Here is a 20,957-nt window from a genome sequence, read left to right as displayed (position 1 = left end):
TTGTTTAATTTCTAAGTTTGTGTGAAGAAAAGTATAGTTGGAAAAATGTAGGCATATCAATATATTAATTGCTTATTTGTTTTGCCTGATTTTTCCATTACTCTACTACTCAGAAATGTCTTTTGTTTCATAGAATACATAAAAATATTATTTACTTTCTAATTTTAAAATAAACCACAGGTAAAAGCTAACTGCATTTTTAGATTCTTTTTTAATCCTTCATACCATCAAGTGATCTGTAAGTGATGCTTGAGTGTGAATGATCTCTTTGCAGATTGTTTTCAACAGACCTACAGCTACACACTGCATTTTGATGGGCAGTTAACAAGACAATGCAAAGAAAGCATAAATGAACAGCTAGTGAGCTACTCGGATGCCAACTTGACATTTTTTCCCTTGTAAAACTTCAAGGCGAGGTGTGATACAGAAGAAAACAGATTGAAGCCACAGAGCTTTTGGACCCTTTTCCAAATTTTGACCTTTAAGATTTCTTTAATATATTGCTGAAAATACACAAAAGTCAACAATTGTCTTTCATTTCTTCAAACTCTGGTGAATAAGAAATTATTTCATTTTGTCAATAATGGAAGAAATGGGAGGCTTAGATAGCTCAATTGACAAGGCTCCTGAGCTTGAATCTGAGAGTCCAGGTTTCAGTTCCCTGCTATCTTTAGAGGCAGCCCCTGGAAGTTTCAGAGCATTTCAGACTATGGCTCAGACAAACAAAAGAGAGTATTAAGAAAATTAAAATGAAACAAAGAATGGAAGAAATAGAAACACAAATGCTCACATGGGTTATTCTGGTCAGGAAAAGTGAAATTATATTGCAACAATATATTTTTGCATAAACAGGATACTTAAGAAACTTTAAAGATACAGAAATTCAGAACCAAAAAATGAAAAACTTTAGTAGCTCTCAGCTCTGTAAACAGAGTTTCATGAGAAGAAGAACTCCATAATAAATCAAAACGACCCTGAGATTTCACCTTACACCCATCAGATTGGTCAAGATGAAAAACTCAAGTGATAACACATGCTGGAGAGGTTGTGGAGAAAGGGGAACCCTCCTCCATTGAGGGGGGGAATGTAAACTGGTACAACCACTTTGGAAGTCAATCTGGCGCTTTCTCAGACAACTAGGAGTAGTGCTACCTCAAGACCCAGCTATACCACTCCTAGGTATATACCCAAAATTTGCTCAAGTACACAACAAGGACATTTGTTCAACCACTTTTGTAGCAGCTTTATTTGTAATAGCCAGAACTTGGAAACAACCCAGATGTCCATCAACGGAGGAATGGATACAGAAATTGTGGTATTTTTACACAATGGAATACTACTCAGCAATCAAAAAGGAGGAAATCATGAAATTTGCAGGCAAGTGGTGGGATCTAGAAAAGATCATTCTGAGTGAAGTATCCTAGAAGGAGAAAGACAAACATGGTATATACTCGCTTATATAGACCTACAAGATATGATAAACATAATGAAATCTACACACCTAAAGAAGATAATCAAGAAAGTGGACACAGGTGAAGATGATCAATCCTCATTTAGAAAGACAAATGGGTGTGCATTGAATGTGTGACAGGAGTCTACCACAAAAGGCATCTGAAAGATTCTACCTAGCAGTGTTTCAAAGCAGACACTAAGACTCATAACCAAACCCTCGGCAGAGTGCAGGGAATCATATGAAAGAAGGGGAGTTAGTATGATATGGAAAGGATAGGAGCTCTACAAGGACCAAATATATCCAGGCACTGGGTTTTTTCTGAGAGTGACACTCAACCAAGGACCATCTATGCATATAACCTAGAACTTCTGTTCGGATGTGGCCCGTGGTAGCTCAGTAACCAAGTAGTTTTCCAAAGTAAGGGGAACAAGGACTATCTATAACAGGATCTCAAGGGCAGGCTCTTTGACCCCCCCCGCAGGGGAGGAGCAGTCCTGTTAGGCCACAGAGGAGGACTTTGCAGCCAGCCCTGAAGATACCTGATAAAACAGGGTCAAATGAAAGGGGAGGAGGTCCTCCCTTATCAGTGGACTTGGAAAGGGGCAGGGAAGAGACCAGGGAGGGAGTGTGGGGTTGGGGAGGGAATGAGGGAGCAGGATACAGCTGGGACACAGAGTTAACAAAATGTAACTAAAAAGAAAAATAAAATTAAAAAAAATAAACATTAAGATGTATACCTATCCTTTTTAACTTAATAGGTAGGAAGATTTAATTTCTATCACACAGGCTGAGATAGGTTCATTGAGAGTGGGTATTCATGCACAGAGTTTCAAAAGCCCATGCCAGACCTGGTTTTCTCTCTCTCTCTCTCTCTCCTGCCTACAGGTAAGGATGTAAATCTCTCAGTTACTTCTTCTCCATAACATGCTTGCATGCATGTTGCTATGTTCCCAGTCATGATGACAATGGACTAACTCTTGGAAACTGTAAACCATTCCCAATTAAATGTTTTCCTTTGTAAGAGTTGACTTGATCACGTGACTCTTCACATCAGTAGAACAGTGACTACGACAAAGGCCAAGGTTCAAGTTGACTTTTACAAGTTACTACAAAATATTTTCCTTCTGAGCGTATATGTGGAAATTTTTTAAAGATCATGTTACATGCATATATCTGTATTTCTATGTTTTTATATTTTCCTAAATACATTCTCAGCATTCTATATGTTTTCTATCTTCCTGAATACATAAATAAAATATGCTAAATCCATATAATGATACTTGTATGTATGTTTCAGGGCTGCACATTTGGTAGTAGGCAGCCATTTGGTATTGTCTTTCCTGAGAAACATTACTTATCCCTAGCTATGTACCTTATGTAAGAATAATTAATGAAAGAGAGACTACAGTGAGAGCAAGGACGTGTGTATGAGAAGGTTTATCAGAAGAAAAGGGAAGGAAGAGATGGTGTAATTACAGCAAAACTTTAAAAAATAAGATAAATAAAGTAAATGCCTCAGTGTTTACCTGTCTCGTCTCTTCACTATAAGCAAAATACATTGTTGCTCTTCTTGATTTCCATACAGCAGGACAACAGTGATGACTTCCACTACATAGCAAAATGTGTGTGAACGTAGACATCAGCAGAAACTCTTAATACCCAAAGAATGGAAAACCTAGCTGACCCAGAATACTCTCAAATAGAAGAGCAGTAGTAAGTAAAATGTTTCCTTGGAAAATATTAACAAACAACATCTGGCTTTAATTTTTTTTTTCCAGAACACAATTTATTTTTTTGTCACCTATTTGAAAGCGTAATCTCACCTGCAACAACAATATCAGACATTATTTTGTGAATATCATTATTTGGTAAAACAGAAAGTATTAAAGACATATATTTAAAATATAACCAAGTAAATTTATTTGGCTTATTTTATTTATTTCATGTATATTTTAGGAATCAGACTATACTTTAATTAACTATGAATTTTCTGATACTAGATAAACATATTGTCAAAACATACAGTGAAGATGGACAACTCAAGCCAGTGGTTTTAACATTAAAATTATGTTAAACATACTTTAATTTCCACAGCTGTCCAGAAGTCTCCTAAACCCCAGATAACTATATGAACACACTCAAGATATGACCGCCCATATCTTTTTTACCTATTTATAATTTATTTATTTTGTATGCCAGTTGTAGACCCCTCCCTCATCTCCAGTCTGTCCCATCCTCCCTCCCTTTTTCTCCCTTACCCCTTTTCCCTAGTCCACTGATATGCTAAGTCCTCCTCCCCTACTGTCTGACCTTAGCCTACCAGGTCCCATCAAAACTGCCTGGATCCTCTTCCTCTGTGGGCTTACTAGGACACTCCACCAGGGAAAAGTGATCATTTCTTATCATATGTTCATGGAAGATATACATGCAATAACCTACTTCAATCGAAACTTACTCTCACAGGAAGCCTTTGATCTTGGTAATGGATGACATTCTATTAACAATTGAGGAGTGTCATGAAGAGATACTACATTTAAATAGGACACCTTGGCCTCACAATCTCAACCTCTTTTCTGGATATCCTCCTCACTGTAAGGGGTATTTTTATTGCATATGCTTCCTTATTACATAAATCATACCACCACATTTAAATAAGTTGTATTCTTTTTTAAAGAAATCTTCTATATGGCTTATTTTTAAATATCTATTCATTTTTATTTATGTCTATATATGTGTGTGTGTGTGTCTATTGCTTCATAGGTTACCAGGGAAACCAAAAAAAAAAAAAAACTGTCAAAATCACTGGAATTATAGTTATGGGAAGTATAGAGATGCCTGAATTGGATGATATGAATGAATTCTGGTCTTCTGTGAGAGCTGCAAAAGCTTTTAACCAATGGACAATCTATCCAGTCTCCAATGAATTACTTCTTTATGTTATTTAAGTTTTTGGCAGATTTACTGAATTATACATCAAGTAAGGAATAAATTTACTTTATTGTCAAGGATGAGAGAATAATATATTATAGATAAGAATCATATACTTTAGGTACATTTTTTAATCTGTGATGAAATCCAAGCTCTATATGTCAGCGATAAAAAGCTCATTCAATTATAGAGTAGAATTTAATATTTCTAGAATGGTGTACATGTCACTTAGTATGTAATATTCATGAGTCAATAAAAAAGCCAGTTGAGGTTAGCTTTTTGTTCTATTTTATCTTGTTTTAAGTCATGCCTTAGTGTTCTCACTTAATACTAACAAGCAATGAGGCTGACAACCACACTGTTCAATAATGCATAATTCAGTAATCTCTACTAACCATGAATCCTACTTAAACTATATACTACTAGAAAAAAGACAAAGTTCTTTTATCTCATTATTTAGCTTTTAAAATAATAAGGTAAGAATAATATAAAATAATGCTTTTCATTTTATTTCCTTAGCCTAACTTTTAAAACTTGGCTGAGGAAAGAATTCATTTTCATATATAAGATTATTCATTCCCATCTCTCATTATTCCTCACTAAAATAAGAGAATCTTTATTTAGTCCAAGAATGTATGTACAGCTAAAAATATCAAATTACTGAAACTCTTCCAGTTGGGACCAGGGGGTGGAAGGAATTAGTTGTGACCAAGGCAGTGGAGACAGGTTTTCCTAGGAAACATCTTTTTCTGAATAAAATCACAGAACTCTCTCTAAGAGTAAGAACTATTGATTTTTCTCCTTCCCAGTTTTTAAGCTTATAAGTGAGACAATGCCTGAGCCTTCAGTAGCTATCGCTAAATCCTGAAAAAGAAAAACATGCTATTAATTAATTAATAGGCAGATAGATAGATAGATAGATAGATAGATAAATAGATGAAAGGCAAAATCAAAAATTAGGCAGAAATTGGGCTCTTTAATGGCATCTTTTAGGACAGCCATGGTGGGTGATGTGGTTGATGGGAACCAAAATCCATTTCATTGAAAGAGTAGCAGGTATTCCTAGCTGCTTCACCACCTTTCCAGCCACTATATTAAATATTTGTATTGATAAAATAATAGTTATTAGTACTCATAGGTACAGAGCAATGAGATAATTTTATCCACTATACAATTTTATTTTAATGTTGTTACTCTTGCTCTACCCTCCATGGGGAAATGTCAATAATTTAATTTCACCCTGAATTCATCATCTACAGGTACCAAGCCAAAAGGAAGTAAACCAGTTTGTCTAGAATCACACAAAGGCACAAAGAGACTAAACTAGGAAATTTCACTCCAAAGTGCTTATAATCACTACATGTGAAAATTCTCTCAAATTCAGTAGTCCAACTTCCTTCTAGCATCTGAAATATTTTAAACATCAGTAAATGGAAATGTCATGTACCTTATTCTTCCACAGAAAATCCAAAAAACTCTGCCAGCACCAAATTTCACTATTGGAGATGTATTTTTCCTGGTGCTTTCAGGAACCAAATATATAAATTAACAAGTAAAAGGTGACATCAGGCCTGTTTTATAGCTTCCATTGGGTTAACAGAGAAGACACACTTTAGTATAATGAAGCTATGAGAATATTCGGACTGCAGCACAGATATTTATGTATATAACAATCTAACACAGTGTTATTACCTTGCTATGAACTGTTACAAATTACATTTAGTAAATGAGTAGAGAAAAAGTAGGTAAAAGTGACAAAAGCTGTTTTTATGAAAAATAAATAGATGACACTGAGAGTGCCAGTAGTTCTAAGTGCTGTTACTACACTGTCATTAATGAATAAGTCATCACGATGAATAACCAGAGACTCATTGGCAGGGCTCAGGTATGAAGGAAGAGTAAGGCATTGAGACAAGGAATTGTTATGAGGTTCTGATTCCCTGAAAATACTGGTAATCAATATGGACCATAGGCTGGCCTTGAACTTGAAAAAAAAAATTTCAGTTAAATAATGATGCACTAATACAAATTATTATAGATGTCGATGTACTCATTAAGAGGTGAAGAAACCAAAGCAGAGGCTGAGACTCATAGTCAAACTTTGGGCAGAGGGCAGGGAATTTTATGAAAGAATGGGAAGAAAGAAAGAGCTGGAGGGAACAGGAGCTCCAAAAGGACACAAACAGAGCCAAAAACAAAGATCAAAAAATAAAATAAAACAACAACAACAAAAAACCTAGGCCCTGGAAGCCCCACAGAGACTGATACCCCAACCAAGGACAATGCATGGAGAGGACTTAAAACCCCTGCTCAGATTGAGCCCATAGACTCAGTTTCCAAGTGGTCTCTAATAAGGGGAGCAGGGCCTGTCTCTAGTATGAAATCGGTGGCCCGTTCTTTAATCACCTCCCCCTGAGAGGGGAACAACCTTACCAGGACACAGAGGAAGACAATGCAGCCACTGCTGATGAGACCTGATAGGTTAGGGTCAGATAGAAGGGAAGAAGGACCTCCTTTATCAGAGGACTAGGGAAGGGGAATAGGAGAAGAGGGAGGAAGAGAGGGCTTGGGATGAGAAGAAGGAGGGGGCCACAGCTGGATACAAAGTGAATAAATTGTAATAAAAATAAATTTAAAAAATTTTAAAAATAAGTGATCTGATAGACTAAGATCAGAAGGAAGGAGAGGAGGACCTCCCCTATCAGTGGACTTGGGGAGGGTCATGCATGAAGAAGGGAGAGGGAGGGTGGGATCGGGAGGGGAGGAGGGAGGGGTTTATGGGGAGATACAAAATGAATAAAGTGTAAAAAAAATAATCTTCCATCAAAAAAATAAGAAAATAAAAAATAAGTGAAGAAACAACAGAAATCATGACTTCATTATCAGAGGAGACATAAAATTTAGACTTAAAGAAATTTTCATTCATCAAAAATAATTTTTATATTGTGGCACTTATATTTTCATAAAATATTAGTTTTCATTTGCCTTAGTAAAAATGAGGGCATAAAATCATGATCAACTATTATGAGTAGGGCCAACTGCACTTTATAGTAATAGTTGGCTTGGTAGAGATAATCTCAGCTAAGAGCAAGCCGAACTGTAACTCTGTTACTCTGTACTAGTTGCTGAATGTACGCATGGTGAAAGCTCAGGGAACAGATTGTAAATGTTAGATTACAAGAAAGGTTGTGTTAAATAATAACAACAACAAAAGAGTGTCCTATCAGTAGACTTGGGGAGTGGCATGCATGCAGAAAGGGGAGGGAGGGTGGGATCAGCAGGGGAGGAGGGTGGGACTTATGGGGGGATACAAAATGAATACAGTGTAATTAATAAAACATTTTAAAAAAAGAAGAAAAAAAAGAGTGTCTTCTGAACATGTCAGGGCTATTGTACACATGAACTTGCAAGAGGTATAGTTGACTGCACAAGATCTTAACAAAATAAATCTTGTTAAGATTCTAGTATCAATACGGGAAGGGCATCGAGGCCCTAATCCAAGCTGTGGAGGAACCTAGCAGCCAATGGCTTCTGAGAAAGAATCCATTTTCTTCAGACCCCTTTCCCTCATAGCTTACCCATGCTCTGGTACAAACCCTATATCCATAAGTATATAGGCCGGACTATAAACTCAGAGAATAACAAAAGAAGAGAAAGAGAAGGAAGAAAAAAAAACAAGGACAAGGATTGACAGAAGGAGAAAGGGGTGAACGGATGTAGCAGGAGAGAGAGTGAGGACGCCAAGAGATGAAATTGAGTGGTGGATCAAACACAATAAAGTCCAGGAGCAGAAAATGGAGTGAGGGGTAGATATGATCAAAATATACATATGTGTGTTTGTATATATGTGTGTGTATGTATATGTATGTATATATGTATGTATATAAGGTTCTAAGAATAAATAAATTTTTCAAAAGTTAACATTACATGTGCATTAGTTATGTCCTTATTGCTGTGCTAAACACCCACAAAGAAGTAACCTATAGAAGCAAATGTTTAATAAGGCTTGTGGATGCAGAAGGATAAGAGTCCAACATGACAATCAAGTATGGCTTCAAGCAGTAAGCATGGCAGCCAGAGCAGGAAGCTGAAAGCTCACATCTTAAAACCATGAAGTATGAAACACAAAGGACAAACTGGAAGTAAAGAGAGATTTAAACTCTAAAAGCCCACCCACATTGACATTTTTCCTTTATCCAATGTGACACATCTTAAATCTCCTCCAAATGGCACCAATAACTAGGCACCAGATGATTCAATATGCAAGCCTATTGGGGTAGCAGCGTTTCTCACCCAAGTATGGGTAAGCTCCAGATTCAAGAAATTTAAAATCTAAGTATATGTTTAATATAATATTACCTGTAATAGTCAATAAACACTAAACATACAGCTTTAAGTATGTTTTATTTATGTTTTTCCATTCATTATAATGGTTCAACAAAAAAATGATTTTAAGATTATTTGAGAATCTGTATGAGATACACTAAATAAGATTTTAAGTGGTAAATAATGATATAGAGTTTGACACTGTGAAATAATGATGTGTGGAGTCTTACACAGGAGCACTTCTAATCATATTCAATACTTCTAATAATCATAACTGTTATGGTTATAATCATAATCATTATGGTTACAATACTAATAAACCTATGTAAGGTAATGACTGTAAGGTGGCAGCAAGGAAAGAAAAGGGAAAAGTGGAAGACAGCCACACTCGGAGAACTTGAAAATATTTTTCTTATACAGGACCTGATCTTTGAATTCTCGAGATAACTCTGAGAGTTATATACATATCTTATTAGTAGATTATAATTCTCAATTTTTACACATGAGTATATAACCACTGAAGCCAGGAGAGTAAAAAACTGGCCATTTTTTTTTGGGGGGGGGAGATAAAGAACTCTAGAGGGAGCATATTAGGATCCAATTGTTATGAAGAAGGAAATAGGAAAATGGGTAGTAGGCTTAAATGGGAAGAGGGGAGGGAGAACAGTGCAAAGAAATAGGGTGAGAAATGGATTAAAAACACCAAGTGTGTTTGAAAATTCATAAGAAAACATTATGCTAATATTATGTTGAAAGGTATACATACATTTACACACATACATATAATGAATGTTTGAGCATGTGTATATACATATGTGTGTGTTTATATAAGTGAGTGTGTGTGATAGAAAGAGAGTTTAAATGAAATCACACCACATGAGATGTTGGTGCTTGATCCAAGAGCTGCAGACTATCTAAAATGTCCCAAAGCCAGAAATGGGAAACTTCCCTTCTTGGTCAAGAGAACTGAAGACATTCAAAAAACAATATAGGCTTTAGCTGTTGCCCCTATGTTCCTACAAAAATATGTAAGCTTAATTCTATTTCTAAAGATATCTTACACTTTAGACACAAGACGTGGAGGAATGCCGCAAAAACTTCCTTCCTGAGGACTAGCTCTCATAGTATGAGCAGAAAATATACCACAACTTACACAGACATTGGCAATACATAAAAAGGACAATCGTTGAGCTATAATAAAAAGTGGATTAATTAATTATATCTTTTCTCATTGCATCAAATAAAAATCTATTTTGTTAAAAATAGGGCAGAATTTATCTACAGCTAGCACTTACTAATTTTTTTTCATAACAACAAAGAAAAAGATAACAATAATGATAACAATAATAATAATGGCCTTTCCTTGCTCTTACGTGTTCTAGGTCAGAGACAAAGAATACGCATTAACATCCATACACACATGGACATGCTAATACTCCTGGTATTTTATTAACTGATCATTGTCACTTGAGATCAAACTTCACATCTATAAAGGTGTGTTGTTCTTTTTTTTTTACATTTTGTATTTATACAATTTTTAAATTTAACAGATAGATAAATTTTCTTGACAGACATGATTTTTTTAATTGAAGAAGTTGGACATTACTTAAAAGTATTGTATAGATTTTCTTCACTTATTTATTTTAGAGCTCAAACTGAGGTTCTTAATATCAGCTGTGTTTTCATATGTCTCAGAACCCAGGCTCCTTTCCCACTTTACATTTCTCTCCCTCATGTGTGGATGTGCTTCTTGGCTATAAGACGGGCTCTAAAGTCTGTTGGCTGCTATGGACACCTACAGAGGTCAACAGTGAATACCATGTCTTCCTCAACCATCCTCTAACTTACTTCCTTTAAGACATCGTCTCACTGAACCTGCCAGCTCAACCATCAGTGAGGCTGGCTGTTCACTTTCTCTACTCCCTCAATGCTTGGATTGCAGACCACTCTGGTAGGCTTAGCTTTTTATGTGGGTGCTTGTGACCAAAATCCGGCTTCTCATGCTTATGTGACAAGCACTTTACTGACTAACCTATATCCTCAGGGGGTCACAATCATGTTGCCTTGTTTTCCACTCTGTTTGTTGAAATAAAAAAAGAAACTTACCTAACTAAAATTAGGAATCTTGAAATGTCAAATGCTAAAACTCATTGGCATACCTTACTGAAATATCTATGTGTGTGTGTAGATAGATAGATAGACAGAGAGAGAGAGAGAGAGAGAGAGAGAGAGAGAGAGATAAAATTAAAGGAAGCAATAGATATATTTAAATAAATTATATTGTTATAATAAGAAGAATGCTAGTTGAACTCTGTGGTTGGCTCTTTCACCTCCCCACCCTCCAAGGGAGGAGCAGCCTAGTTAGGCCACAGAGGAGGATATTGCAGCCAGTCCTGGTAAAACCTGATAAGCTGGGGTCAGATGGAAGGGGAGGAGGACCTCTCCTATCAGTGGACTTAGAAAGGGGCAGGGAGGAGTTGAGGGAGGAAGGGCGGGTTTAGGAGGGAATGAGGGAGGGGGCTTATAGCTGGGATACAAAGTAAATAAACTGTAATAAATATAATAAAAATAAGAATGCTATAATGAGATGGAAACATAGAACATATTCCAGAATAGTCCAAAAAAGGGCTTTGGGATCAAAAAGTCATTCCATGTCTTTAAATCATAGTTTCCATATCTGCCAAATTGAAACTTTTACATATTTAATCTTACTATTCAACTTTTACATTTAATCTTATACTTCTAATTCTACTATCCAATTAGGTGATAACTGAGATTCAAAGAAGTATAATTGTGCCTTTTTATTTCTTTCTTCTTTATTTATAGAAGAAACACAGATTTCCAATGAATTATAAGTATTCTCTTAGTAATGTCAGTTTACTAGACTGAATATTTAAAAATTCATTAAGTGAATTAAATCAATGCTAGGGTTTAGAACTCTAATGCACTCCCAAAGCTCTACTGCTAATAGCTTCATCCCTGGATAATGGTGCTATTGTGAAGTGGATATTGCTACCTTGGGCCTCCCTCTCTTTCTCTCTATTCCTTGGTTCCTGTCATGGTGCAGCTTCATTACAAGCCCAAAGAAATGGAACCAAGAGAACTATTGAGCCCAAACTGTTTTTTCTGTCTTGGAAAGTAAAGTTTCTTGGTGTTTCAACACAAGCACAGAAAGCTTTCACTTTACTCGTGTGATCATTTGTGTATTGCACTGGAAAAAAAATCAAAAGTTCAAGTCTAAAGCTCATTCTAAGCTTCATCAAATTTTCCCAAAACCTTAGGAAACCTGAATTTTTCATCACCATGACATATTACTGTTCTATAATCATAGGTCATAAAACATAACACTTAAGTGACTATACTATGTTCTATGTGTTTGGAACACTTCATATCGAGTTTGTGAAAAGGTAAGTGGTGGAAAAACAAAGTCCTTTATATATATGGCAGAATAATAAACATCAAAGTAAAACCTGGAGACAGATAACACTTGTTAAAATATTTAGGGAGCTAATAATGCTAATCCAAATAAATACAGATGCATGCAAAAAGAGACTACATCAGTTTCCTTATCCATTCTCAAAGAAGTGTTCCCAAATTCAGAATATTGAAGCCATTTCTAGGGAACTGCTGAATCAGGATCATGAATCAGTCACAGAGTATACTTTTAATGCAGAGAAAGGATAAAAATAAACTCTGTGAAAGCATCTACAGGCAGGTATGTTCAGTCTTTAAGCTCCAGACATCTTTTGTTCTCAAATTTTACTTCCCATACTTATTCTTTCATACTTATAGGTACGGGGGAGACAGCTTACTTTCCAAAGAGTCAATATTACTTGCATTTGATTGGAATACATAGCCAAAGATACCTAATACTACACATGACTAATGATTACTCTGAAAACAGAGAAGTTTCCAACTTAAATTAAAAAATTAAATTAGATATAATAAAATGATGACATTAAATTATATTAAAATTTAACTTAGAGATACATGGAAAATTACTTGACGGTAATTTGAGAAAGACTAAGAATCTCTTTCTTTAAAATGGTATAAGATGTAATCATCTCTCGGTAACGGTCTAGACATAGTTCTGCCCTGAGTTTGACAGCAGCCGTCGATCAAGCTTCTCATAGGTTCATAAAGAAATCATTGGTAAAAAAAAAAAAAAAGAAAAAAGAAAACCTAAGTAAACACAGTCAATGAATAATCCAAAGAAGTTGGTCCAAGGGTAAATCAGTCACTCATCACTGAGCAACATAGAATCAATATCCCTTCCACCCCCATCCCTCCACATCTTTTTTCATTAAGGGTACCTTTTCCATGTTTTGATACCACTTTGCTATTAACATGAATAAATATTAAGATGCTACCGCTTTTGACATAACTCCATTACTTCATTTGCTTTGTTGCTTGCGTTGGGCAGTAGCAATGATATAGTAGCCCTGCTATCCACTTGGATTTCCATGCTAATGTCCCCACAACGAGCTGAGTATGTCAATGAGCTTAACTTTTTCCAAGACACAGCCTAAGGCATAAAAATACCAGAATAAAAAGTGATCACAGTGAGACAAGGTCAAATTGGGCTTAGAATCCCAATCTGTCATGCTGCATTCACTCCATCTGAATCTAAAACCTAATCCATTTGCTATCATACTCTATTAAAAGCCTCTTTCTACTCTGCCAAAGGTTTGGTTATGAGTTTCAGTATCTGCTTTGATACACTGCTAGGATGAGACTTTCAGAGGCCCTCAGTGGTAGGCTCCTGTCCAATTATTTGTTTTCTCCTACATCCAATGTCCATCCCATTTGTCTTTTTAAGTGACGGTTGATCATCTTACCCAGGGTCCTCTTTCTTGCTTATCTTCTTTAAGTGTAACCTTCATAAGAGTAAAGGGAATCATATGAAAGAAGGGGAGTTAGTATGACCTGGAGAGGACGAGAGCTCCACAGGACCAAATATATCTGGGCACAGAGGTCTTTGGTGAGACTGTATCTCCAATCGAGGACCATGTATGGATATAATCTAGAACCTGTGCTAGGATGTAGCCCATTGTAGCTCAGTATTCAAGTGGATACCCTAGTAAGGGGAACAGGAACTATTTCTGACATGAACTCAATGGCTGGCTCTTTGACCTATCCCCCTCCACCCAAAGGAGGAGCAGCCCTGCTAGGCCACAGAGGAGGACTTTGCAGCCAGGCCTGAAGATACCTAATAAGCTAGGGTCAGATGAAAGGGGAGGAGGTCCTCCCCTATCAATGGACTTGGAAAGGGGTAGGGAGAAAATGAGAGAGGGAGGGTGGGAATGGGAGGGAATGAGGGAGCAGGACACAGCTGGGATACAAAGTTAATAAACTGTAACTAATATTAAAAAAGGAAAAAAAAAAGCCTCTTTCTAGTTAATCTATTATCCCTGAAAATTTGTCCCTAGGAAAGAAAAGTCCAAAATGGTTGGAAATTGACTAATTTCCAATGTTTGTCTTCTTGTGAAATGGAAACTGTCTTTCTGAACTTTGTCATAAGCATAATGCTTCTCCCTTCTGTGCGACCCTAAATAACTGCACGTGGTGTGCTGCATCTAACGAGTACGCAGCAAGTCTCCCTCTGTGAGGGGCATCACTCTTGTTTTTCATTTGTGTCACATCTTTACAGCATGTTCCGCGATACATATCACATCTTGTTCATAGTTAGGATGATGAACAGCAACACATTTTCATTCATACCCCTGATTTTCAGTTTTCTTTCCACATTAATTTGCATTTGGCTGCATTGATCAGCACAGTCTGAATCAACACCAACCAAATTTCTGAAGATTGCACAAGTTTCAAGAGCTGTGTTCTCCTTCAGTTTTAGCATGTACCAATATGGAAAGCTTACTCAGAATGAATTGCCAATGAGGGACAGTGAAATGGCTCAGTGGGTAAAGCAATTGCCATGGGAGTCTGAAGATTTAGGTATTGCAGTTGATAGAGGAACAAGCTGTCTTAGTGGGCAAAAGTGTTTCAAGTCAAACCTGAACTGAGTTCAGTCTTTGGGTTTCACATGGTAAAGGAAAGGAATAGTCTCCTAAAAGTTTTCCTGACCAACACATGTGCACGGTGGCACACAACAACACACATATAGAAAATAAGTGAGTAGATGTTTTAAAATGTAAAGATATATTGTAGTTGAGTATTTAATTCAGTAGATATCTTAATCAAAAGTACCTTTGAAAAGCTGGTGCTCACAGAGAACCTTTGCCCCCATGTCCTAATAGCTTTGACATGGATAGGTATTCTGCAAGCTACCAAATGAAAAATGTAAAAAACAACCCAACCGAATCATAAGAAAGAAGGGGAGTTAGTCTGATGGGGAAAGGATAGGAGCTCCACAAGGACCAAATATATCTGGGCACAGGGTCTTTTCTGAGACTGACATTCAACCAAGGACCATGTATGGATATAACCTAGAACCTCCACTCAGATGTAGCCTGTGGTAGCTCAGTAACCAATTGGTTTCCCAAAGTGAGGGGAACAGGGACTAATTCTAACAGGAACTCGATGACTGGCTCTTTGGTCTCCCCACCCCCGAAGGGAGGAGCAGTCCTGTTAGGCCACAGAGGAGGGCTTTGCAGCCAGTCCTGAAGATACCTGATAAAACAGGATCAGATGAATGGGGAGGAGGTCCCCCCCATCAGTGGACTTGGAAAGGGGCACGGTGGAGATGAGGAAGGGAGGGAGGGAGGGACTGGGAGGGAATGAGGGATCGGGACACGGCTGGGATACAGAGTTAATAAAATGTAACTGATAAAAAAAAATAAAATAAAATAAAAAAAAATTAAAAAAAACAAAAAAAAAAACAAAAAACAAAAAAACAACCCAACCACAAAACCATTGATTTACAATCCATCCTGCCAGCAAAATATGCTAGGGCAAAGGTGGAGAAACCTTGTGGGAGTAACTAACTGAAGTCTGATTTGTCTTAAGGCTTACTCCATGAAATAGAACCCATACCTGATACTGATTGGGTAACTAAGAACCAGGGAGTGGATGGCCCCAGAGACCTAGGGTAAAACCAAATGCTACTGGTCACAACACATGCACACACGCATGAGCGCACGCACACACACACAGGTAATAATAACATAAGTCTTAATAATACTCTGCTATAGCTATAGCTCAGTTAGCATCAGAAAAACTTCCTCCTGAAGTACGTGGAAACAAATACAGATATCCACATCCAGACATTAGAGAGACAGACAGAGACAGAGACAGACAGACAGATCAACAGATCGACAGACATTCCTTGGAACACACATCTTTAAGTGAGATGATTCCATCAAATCCTTCTTCCTCAGAGTTCAAGGACCTCCAAGGAAGAGAAGGCAGAAGTATTAAGGGAGATAGAATGGAGGATCCCAGGATAACAAGGCCGTGTAAACAACTGAACAAGGGTTCATATGAACTCACAGAGGTTGAAGCAGGAATCACTGGCTTCCATGGGTCAGCACCAGATTCTCTGTGTAAATAGCTGTAGGTTTCAGTGTAGTGTTTTTATGGGACTCTTGACTGTGTGAATGTGTTAGTCCCTGATTCTTGTGTCTTTTATTGGAGCTATTTTATTTTTCTGTTGACTTGTCTTGTTTAGTTTTGAGATATATATATATATATATATATATTTTTTTTACGTTTTGTTGTTATCTCTTTGAAGTCTGTTCTTTTCTAAGGAAAAAAAAACAAAAAGACAATGGATCTGGATGGTTGTGGAAGTGGGGAGGAACTGGGAGTTGTTCAGGGAAGGGAAACTGTAATCAGATTATATTATATGAGAAAAGAATCTATCTTTAATAAAAAGATAAAAATTACCTTTTCCACTACAATTTCTTGGTGCTTTTATTTAACAATTACCTGTGCTTCCAGGAGGTTTTCTAAGTTCTTTTGCTCACAGCAGCGTTAGATAAAACTGAAACAACAGCAAAACCAACTAGACTCTAACTGCATGCCCAGGATCTCCCCTCACCCCAAACTCCTGCCTGGGAAACGGGAAATTCCCATATAAAGATGCTAAAAACTGCATCAACCAAACTGTAGAAGACAAACTAATAGTAAACTTTTTGTTGTTGCTGTTGTTTGAGAGATTAATTTTGATAAATGGAGAATAAATGAAATAATGGAAGATAACAAACAGGAGTACTCAGAAATCTATTCCATTACCAGTGAAGTGAAATTCATCAGAATAGAAGCTGGCATTTGGGAAGGCTGAGCAAATAATCTGGGCTGCTGCAGAGTGAGAGCAGCCTTCTCTGTTTGCTCAGGGCTGTCTTGGTTTCATTGCTGCAGTTCCTATATCCCACAAAGCCTTTTAGTAGTAGGCTGCTCTAGTTAGTCATCCTCCTTCATGCTTCAATACATAAATGTTATTTTTTGAGATTGAAAATTTTCTGCTATGACCTATTAAAAGAAAACAGTAAGATGTAATTTTGTTCAGAAAAGGTTGTGAAGAGTTGCTTTCATTTAAACAGGGATCTGAGTCTCTGAATTTTATGTTGACTTGATAAGTTAAGATATAAAAAGAAGAAATATATGTACAATCACATCTAAGAAGCAATAAACATTCAGTGGATGAAGACGCATGGAAGTTACTACATAGATAAAGATGCTACTTAGGGATCTTCCCTCCTTATCGATTACATGCCACTGACATGGAAAGATCATAACTGTGAGTTCCCGATTAAAGGGTTGACTCACTCAAAAGCTAGTAATTTGGAAAAGGTGCAATTAGGAAATGTGAATAAAATTTTCAGTAGCCATATCAGTGTAGACTCATTGAAGGCATCACAAGGCAGTCTGATGATAGATCTACCATTTCCTGGTAGATCATGAAGGGCTAACGACTGATTATAGATAATAAAGCAAAATACTGTAAAATCATCAAGAGAAGAAAATGGTGGCACATTTCAATTACTAAGAGGGTGAGACATTGCTCTTTAAATTATTCTTTTAGAATATTTTTAGCAATTTTTTTTCTGGGTAAACAGAAAAGTCAACAGCTTGTTACTGCTGTTTTATTTACTACATCCTCTCCCCATGTCTAGGCTCTTTCTCAGTAACTAGTAGAAGTTCATTGCGAAGGATCCTAGGGCCTTTTTCCCACCATCCCTATTTAATCACAAGTAACAGCTCTCAAACCTGAGGCCTTTTTCATTACTTCCAGCAGCCACGTAGTTTCCTCAGCCTCAAATTTTCAAACAGAACTCAATTACCTGTTGTAACAGCATAATGACTGGTCTCTAGTCAGGCTCTGATGCATGGAATCAATCTTCCACCTGCTGCCAGAGGGATCTTTCCATCATGAACTATGACCATGGCACACTCCTACTTAATGCTTTTCAGTTTTATTGTCTGTCATCTACGTTTGGAAAATTACCCAGGGATGAGCCTATGATTGTATTTCATCAGCTTTTCTATACTTCTCTTAGCATGCCAAATTTTGTGTGATGCCCTTAACAAAATGAACCCTCAGTGTCATATACTTGATATCCCTCTGGCTAAGATACCAGTACCATTCTGATGACCTTCCACCTTATCTTTAATAAAGTACTGATAAAATATATACAGTATACTTACTTAAATTTACATGAAAAAATGTTTATATCAAAGAATAATGCCTACCAAGAACATTTCTGATTATACAATCAGTTTTTTTTTTGTTTTTTTCATAAAAAGATGGCATGGTTCATTGACAACCTCAAAAACAAAAGACACAGCCAGTAGGCAAGCTGGCAGAATACTTTCTACCTCACCATTAACAGAAGTTTTGAAAGTAATGACAAACATTTTTAAAGAAATGTTTATATTTGGTAAATATATGAAGAAATAAACACCTTAATTTACAGTTGCTTACTGATACTGACATCTCAGATAGGACTCCTGAGATGTGTTTTTAAAAAGAGCAGGTACCAGGAAAGTTGGCTCAGTGGTAAAGAGCCCTTGTTATTCTTGCACAGAATTCAAGTTCAATTCCAGGGATCTGATGCCTTATTCTGACCTCTGCAGATACCAGAAATGCATATATGCAGGAAAAACATGAATACATATAAAATTATATTTTAAATATTTATTTGAAAAACAAAAAAGCAGGCACATTGGATATGGTGACATGATACAGTGTTTGTCTAACCCCAGCAAAAATATGAGTTCAATCCCCAATGCTCCAGAATAATTACAAAGTCAATTAATAATAGTTTGCTTTTTCTTACTGCGAGAAAACACTGACTAATAGTCAACTTGGGGAGGAAAAGACTCTTTTGAATTATCATGTGTAGTTCATCATGTGGGGAAGTCAAGGCTGGAACCTGGAGGCAGGAAGTGAAGCAGAGGTTATGAGGGAACTCTTCTCACTGCACTACTATATGTGGCTTATTTACTCTGCTTTATTATATCAAAGAATCACCTGCATAGGTGTGGTACTACCTTCTATATCAATAACTCACAAAGAAAATGGTATACAGACTAATCTGAGAGAGGTAGTCCTTCAAATTTAGTTCCCTTTCCCCAGATGATGCTTGCTTGTGTCAGTTAAACAAATACTGACCAGAATACCCAATAATTCCATCCTCTAGTAGTTTAATCTAAAATAGTTAGTTGGAGGTGAATCAGTGTAAGCTATCGAAAATGTTTGCTCTGTTAAAGAAAATATTTAAAGATTCTAGATTAGAGCTAAATCATAGAATATTAAGATGGGAATATGCTAGCATATAGTAAAGCCATTCAAATTAATGATGTAGCATTATGACTTGAGATGAAGGCAGCAACGGCAGATAATATAATAAAGCAAACAATGAAATGGCACACTGAGCACAGCACTGTGTCTGAGCACAGACACTTGAACAGTTAATCAATCAACATGCTAATAGCACAACAAATGAAATAAAGAGGTTTCCACTTTTGCATATTTGCATTTTTATATCTTCTAAAATGAACATTTACATAATAATCCTTGCATGTTAAAAAGTTTCAGTGACAAGCTAAAGGAAAGAATAGGCTAATTTGCTTAGGAAGGACTCAGTGCCTTTGGCTGCTCTTGCAGTCATGGGAAAGATAGAAATGCTGTCATAGGCATTATTAGAATATTAGAATAATCCCAAGCAAGAGAGGCAAGAGTGAGTGTGAGTGCATGAGCTTTATAGGAAGGTGAAAACATTGTTTTCTCCCCAATAATAATAATAATAATAATAAATGATGATGATGATGATGACAAAGAGGAGGAGGAAGATATGTGCATTTCGATAGAGTTGTTTTTAGGAATTTTAGGCATAGGCATATAATGAAAGTGGCATCCTAAGCAAATGAACTAGGCTGTCGTATGCAATCTGCTCGTGCTTAGAGAGCTCCTACATGAGCTGAATCCCCATCTGAGCAACTGTGATTTGGAAGTGCCATCATGATGCATGCTTAAATAGGAGAGAAGGTAACAACACAGACATTACTAAGGATAGGCGCATCTGCCTGGGAACACTCGCACCTGTTGGCACTTCACCTGGCATCACCTTATCTGAGCTACTTCTTTTGCTTCAAGTTCAACTGTCCACTTTTCATTGTGGCCTTTTCGCCTCTCTGCATTCCCAGTTTCCCCTGCCCTTCATTACTGTCTTTTAAACAGCACTTTCCACTTGCTGACATGCATTTCCTCTGGTTATTGTATTTCTTGCATAAAAATATGACTAGGCAGAAGAGCAGGAATATTGTTTTTACAATTTATATGTTTTCCAGGGTCTAGAATAACAAGTTCTCAAGATGTATTTGTGCCATGAATAAATTATCTGGATATGGCCTGTGATAAAATATGTTAGAAAAAGAAATAAATGTTCCAAAATGAAATACACTGTAATTTGAAGATAAGATGCTGCCATGTAACTTTGTAAAAGGAGCTCTGAATTAAAATGGCAATATCTAAGTAAAAAGGATGTGGAATTAATAAAATATAGTACATCATGAGTGAAACAAGTGTTCATAACTGGATACGGGTAGAAGAAAGGTAAAGTAGTGAGAGCTCCAACTGCTTTAAAAAAAACTCAAGGGTCTAAATAAGCAAAGTCAGGAAGCTTAGGAGAATCAGCAGAAAAGATAATGCAGGCCAATGAGGTAGAGATAAAGGACATTAGGAATGGCCAGAAAATACCAAAAAAAAAAAAGGCAAAAACGGGGGGGGGGGAGGAGGGAAGGAAATCCCGTACTTATGAATCCCAGGAAAAACTTCCAAAGTATAAATGGA

At 36.7% G+C, this 20,957-nt stretch overlaps 1 protein-coding gene across 5 annotated transcripts in view; it reads right to left on the bottom strand.

Annotated features, from left to right (window-relative positions):
* The window catches only part of Kcnj3 (potassium inwardly rectifying channel subfamily J member 3), a 183,790-nt gene that overhangs the window by 147,212 nt on the left and 15,621 nt on the right, over window positions 1-20,957 (bottom strand). Inside the window, exon 4 of one of the 5 annotated variants that reach the window (XM_060390185.1) lies at window positions 18,847-19,038. The exons of the other annotated variants lie outside the window; for them this stretch is intronic. Coding sequence (XP_060246168.1) covers window positions 19,013-19,038 — 26 coding nt within the window. The 3' untranslated portion in view covers window positions 18,847-19,012. Of the gene's footprint in view, window positions 1-18,846; window positions 19,039-20,957 lie in introns of those variants that run through there. 5 annotated transcript variants of the gene reach the window in all.

This window comes from Meriones unguiculatus, chromosome 8 (assembly GCF_030254825.1).
Source record: "Meriones unguiculatus strain TT.TT164.6M chromosome 8, Bangor_MerUng_6.1, whole genome shotgun sequence".
Lineage (NCBI taxonomy): Eukaryota > Metazoa > Chordata > Mammalia > Rodentia > Muridae > Meriones > Meriones unguiculatus.
Note: the sequence above shows the minus strand (reverse complement) of the source record. Positions and strands in the feature narration are given on the sequence as shown.